Source organism: Zea mays, chromosome 6, assembly GCF_902167145.1.
Source record: "Zea mays cultivar B73 chromosome 6, Zm-B73-REFERENCE-NAM-5.0, whole genome shotgun sequence".
In the NCBI taxonomy this organism is placed as follows: domain Eukaryota; kingdom Viridiplantae; phylum Streptophyta; class Magnoliopsida; order Poales; family Poaceae; genus Zea; species Zea mays.
Window position 1 is genome coordinate 127013754 of NC_050101.1, and position 5623 is coordinate 127019376.

The 5623-nt window shown below is 53.8% G+C and overlaps 1 protein-coding gene across 1 annotated transcript; it reads right to left on the bottom strand.

The window, feature by feature from the left end:
* Nucleotides 1–1595: 1595 nt before the first annotated feature.
* On the bottom strand, nucleotides 1596–3231 carry LOC103629966 (senescence-specific cysteine protease SAG39). Its single transcript, XM_020540187.2, has 2 exons — nucleotides 2386–3231; nucleotides 1596–2280 (listed from the first exon to the last, which is right to left on the bottom strand). Exons 1-2 carry the CDS (start codon nucleotides 2819–2821, stop codon nucleotides 1694–1696), a joined length of 1023 nt encoding a protein of 340 aa, XP_020395776.1. The 5' UTR covers nucleotides 2822–3231; the 3' UTR covers nucleotides 1596–1693.
* Between the last annotated feature and the right edge of the window lie 2392 nt (nucleotides 3232–5623).

Here is a 5623-nt window from a genome sequence, read left to right on the forward strand (position 1 = left end):
CCCAGAAGACGACGAACTCTGCTTCGCCCGACCCCAGGGCTCGGACTCCGCCCCGGCATCAGCCGGCGATCTCCGCTCCGCCCGACCCAGGGCTCGGACTCGGGCTAAGCCCCAGAAGACGGCGAACTCCGCTCTGCCTGACCCAGGGCTCGGACCCGGGCTCGGCCCCAGAAGACGACGAACTCCGCTTCGCCCGACCCCAGGGCTCGGACTCCGCCCCGGCATCAGCCGGCGATCTCCGCCTCGCCCGAACCAGGGGCTCGGACTCGACCTCGGCCACGGAAGACAGACTCGACCGCGGCTTCGGAGGAGCTTCCACGTCGCCCAACCTAGGGCGCAGACCAGCCACGACAACAGGAGGCGCCATCATCACCCTACCCCGAACTGACTCGGGCCACGGGGAACAAGACCGGCGTCCCATCTAGCTCGCTCCGCCAGATAGGCAATGACGGCGCCCCGCATACTCTGTGACGATGGCGACTCTCAGCCCCCTTATGGAAGCAAGAGGACGTCAGCAAGGACTCAACAACTCCGACAGCTGTCCCTCCGCTAGGCTCCATCGCTCCTCCGACGGCCACGACATCACACCAGCAGGGTGCCAAAATCTCTCCGGCTGCCATGGTGGCATGTACTTAGGGCACTAGCTCTCCTCCGCTAGACACGTAGCACTCTGCTACACCCCCCATTGTACACCTGGATCCTCTCCTTACGCCTATAAAAGGAAGGACCAGGGCCCTCTTAGAGAGGGTTGGCCGCGCGGGGACGAGGACGAGACACGCGCTCGCTTGAAGCCGCTCGCTCCCTCTCCCGCATGGACGCTTGTAACCCCCTACTGCAAGCGCACCCGACCTGGGCGCGGGACGAACACGAAGGCTGCGGGATTCCCACCTCTCTCATGCCGGTCTCCGGCCGCCTCGCTTTCCCCCCTTCACGCTCGGCCTCGCGCTCGACCCATCTGGGCTGGGGCACGCGGCGACATTCACTCGTCGGCCTAGGGACCCCCCGGTCTCGAAACGCCGACACTTATGGATAAGCTTTTTGGTAGTTTGGAAGCCTCCCTCTCTAGGGATGGAGAGAAGAACATTTCATCTGCGAGGATATTAGTCTTATTGCATCAAGAGGGGTTGGTGAGGTGCTCCAACATGTACTGGGGGAGAGCACCATCAACTTAGTACTTTAGTAAGAATTTGGTGTTTTATTATTGTCCCCTTTACTTTTTGTCATATATTGATTATTTATTACCTTGCAATTTTAATTATGCAACTTTCTCCACATGAACTGTAGGGTATGACGGTATGATTAGAGTCATATGATCATGTTTTTTTCTCAACTTAAAAGTGTAGAAAAAATGTTCCTACTTATTCTTGATCATATTTTAGTTTGTCCTAATTGGACCCCTTAGCCCATGATACTTTGTGTTCGCCTTTCCCATTTCTAAATATTTGCTCCTGTAAAATAACCGGTATGTATTCATGATTAATCATTACACATTTAACACGTTACATGTTTTTTAATAAATGTAAAATTGTACATGTACATGTGTAAGACCAATATAAAATACAATTTACAAACATACATGTATAGACACACATATGTATGGACAAGCTTTATATATGTAGTAGAATGTATAGAAGCACCGATTTATTCTGTCTATGTGTTCATGTATGAACTAAAAGGCTTCTGAAGGTTTTGCCTACTCAGTGGGATAGGAAGGTTCCATGGCTAGTCCGCACATGCCTTTCTTGTCTGAAATATCCTTCTCCATTCTCAGGTAACCATTCTCACCCCATGTCGTGCCCCATGAGTTCTTCATGAGCCAATACTTGGTTCCATCACTAGTCTTCCCATAACCAATGGCTGCAATCCCATGGTCCAAGTCAGTACCACATGATCCAGTCATCACACCACCAGAGTAGAACTGAAATGTCATGTCTCCACCGTCCACTGCCACCGACACGGGCTGGTTTGCCACGGCCTTCATCAGGGCAGCCTCATCGTTTGTTGGCACATCCTCGTAGCCCTTGATGTTTGCAGCACTATTCGATCCACTCTTGCACTTGCCATCTGCAGCCGTGTATGGATAGTTGGACTCCGTTGTTAGGCCTCCATTCTTGATGATAAACTTGAATGCATCGTCCATCAGGCCACCCTCACAACCCTGATCCTCACCATGGACATCGCAATCCACCAATTCTTGTTCTGAGAGGGAGATGAGCTTGCCAGTGCTAATTTTCACGATACCTTCTGTGGCTGCCACGGCCGAGAATGCCCAGCAGCAACCTGCAATCATCGATCATTATATATATGTTTTGACATATGTTATGGCACTTTAGTTTACATCATAATAGTGTTTTTATGAGTCTTATTAGGACCAAATGTATTTACCACATTGCCCTTGATCCTTGATCGGAGTGACTGCACCATTGGTCCTCCAGTCGATAGTCGCTGGAATCGCATCAACGCTAACATTCTCATACCTAAATCCGGTAGAGACCTTATCGAGGCTAGGTTTGAAGCCTTTGTTGGTCTTGGTAGTCCTGAACTCATCATTGGTGAGGTCAGCGAACTGGTTGATACCAAGCCAGAACTTACGGTTCCCACCTGTATTGAATGATTCGATGAACTTAACATTAGCTTTGAACACCTCGAACCGTCGAGCCTTCTCGGCGGCATCTTTGTAGACGCGGCTGTATTGCGCCATCCACTGCTCATGCCTGGCCACCATGGCTGAGTCCTCGTTCAGGTCGCGAGCAGCAAGAGCAGCACCGCAGAAGAAGGCAAAGCTGAGGACTGCCAAGATCGATGCCTGGAGGGTGGCCATGGTCGATCACGCTACTCGATCGATCAGGCCTGTCAATTGGCTGTTGCTGCTGATGCTGTGCACTATGCCTTTTGATTTGGTGATTAGAGCTTGGTGGTATGCGTCTATATATATATAAGAAGCTACAGATTTGTATTATTGTTAAGTACGAAGCCATACGGTGCTCCTACGCTTTACTTTACTGTATGCAACGGCCAATGGGACAGGTCCGTGGCCGTGAAGTATGTGTGGTATATTAAAATACTTGTGCCAGAGACGTGCATTTGCCATTCTGCTGTGGACTCTCTTGAACATTATAAAAATCAAGATTATAAGCGCCACATTTGATTATTACATGCATACAGTAACATATAGTATCAGATAAAAATTGGAAGAAAAAAAAAGAAGTGTATTGACAGCACACGCAGTAGTATAGTACTCCTTCCATTCCATCGTCCTTGAATATTTAATGTTTGTTTGTTCATTAATTTAATATATAAACACACGACGGCAAAGTTACGTTCAATGCTGCAAAGGCGTGAACAGTTTTTTAGTTTGGTTTCAAACGCTAGACTAGACTGGAGTATAGATGTTAGACTAGACTGGAGTATAGATGGCCAAACGGGCGGCCCGGCGCGACACGAGCCGATTACGGCCAGGCATGACATGATTAGGACACGGCCTGTTTGGCCCGTTTAATAGCCGTGTCATACCGACACGGCACTAGTGTCTGAACCCAGGCCCAAGCACAGCACTAAGGCCTATTAGCCGTGCCGTGCCGGCACGGTAGGCTCGGACAGCCCATAGTGCCAGGGCCGGCCCGACACTACACTATAAAATCTCAGACATTCACAGAAACACAATTAAAGCATACTAAATAGCTAATATTGAGTTGTTTAGTGCAATGGTTGTCTCATTAAAAACCTATCTAGGTAAAACTCACCATTGTGAGAAAACCCTAGATAGGAAAAAAGAGTACAGCCCACAACAAGTTGTGGGGATTAATGTGCATGAGCTCACTAACAGTGAGGGATCATGTGTAGTGTAAGGCTTGCCGAGGAGAAAGTGGTTAAGACTGAGCATTGCTTTTAATAAGTTGGTCAAAATTTTATTAGCAATAACTAAATATAAGTAGATACCAACCTAATGAAATAATTGATCACAAATGATAATTGTCGGCGTTTCGAGACCGGGGGGTCCTTGGGCCGACGAGTGAGTGTCGCCGCGTGCCCCAGCCCAGATGGGTCGAGCGCGAGGGCGAGCGCGAAGGGGGGAGAGCGAGGCGGCCGGAGACCGGCGTGAGAGAGGTGGGAATCCCGCGGCCTTCGTGTTCGTCCCGCGCCCAGGTCGGGTGCGCTTGCAGTAGGGGGTTACAAGCGTCCACGCGGGAGAGGGAGCGAGCGCCTGTCTCGTCCTCGTCCCCGCGCGGCCAACCCTCTCTAAGAGGGCCCTGGTCCTTCCTTTTATAGGCGTAAGGAGAGGATCCAGGTGTACAATTGGGGGTGTAGCAGAGTGCTACGTGTCTAGCGGGGGAGAGCTAGCGCCCTAAGTACATGTCGTCGTGGCAGCCGGAGAGATTTTGGCACCCAGCTGGTGTGATGTCGTGGCCGTCGGAGGAGCGATGGAGCCTGGCGGAGGGACAGCTGTCGGAGCGGTTGGGTCCTTGCCGACGTCTTCTTGCTTCCGTAAGGGGGCTGAGAGCGGCCGTCGTCACAGAGCATGTGGGGCGCCATCATTGCCTATCTGGCGGAGCTAGCCAGATGGGACGCCGGTCTGGTTTCCCGTGGCCTGAGTCAGCTCGGGGTAGGGTGATGATGGCGCCTCCTGTTGACGTGGCTGGCCTGCGCCCTAGGTTGGGCGATGCGGAGGCTCCTCCGAAGCCGAGGTCGAGTCTGTCTTCCGTGGCCGAGGCCGAGTCCGAGCCCCTGGGTCGGGCGAGGCGGAGGTCGTCGGCTGAGGCCAGGGCCGAGTCCGAGCCCTGGGGTCGGGCGGAGCGGAGTTCGTCGTCTTCCGGGACTTAGCCCGAGTCCGAGCCCTGAGTCGGGCGGAGCGGAGTTCGCCGTCTTCTGGGACTTAGCCCGAGTCTGAGCCCTGGGTCGGGTGGAGCGGAGTTCGCCGTCTTCCGGGACTTAGCCCGAGTCCGAGCCCTGGGTCGGGCGGAGCGGAGTTCGCCGTCTTCCGGGACTTAGCCCGAGTCCGAGCCCTGGGTCGGGCGGAGCGGAGTTCGCCGTCTTCCGGGACTTAGCCCGAGTCCGAGCCCCGGGTCGGGCGGAGCGGAGTTCGCCGTCTTCCGAGACTTAGCCCGAGTCCGAGCCCTGGGTCGGGCGGAGCGGAGTTTCCTATGGTGCCTCCGGCGGGGCCTGACTACCTGTCAGCCTCACTCTGTCAAATGGCACCGCAGTCGGAGTGGCGCAGGCGGCGCTGTCCTTCTGACAGGCCGGTCAGTGGAGCGGCGAAGTGACGGTGGTCACTTCGGCTCTGCCGGGGGGCGCGCGTCAAGATAAAGGTGTCAGGCCACCTTTGCATTAAATGTTCCTGCGACTTGGTCGGTCGGTGCGGCGATTTAGTCAGGGTTGCTTCTTAGCGAAGGCAGGGCCTCGGGCGAGCCGGAAATATGTTCGCCGTTGGAGGGGGCCTCGGGCGAGACGGAAATCCTCCGGGGTCGGCTGCCCTTGTCCGAGGCTAGGCTCGGGCGAGGCGTGATCGAGTCGCTGAATGGACTGATCCCTAACTTAGTCGCACCCATCAGGCCTTTGCAGCTTTATGCTGATGGGGGTTACCAGCTGAGAATTAGGAGTCTTGAGGGTACCCCTAATTATGGTC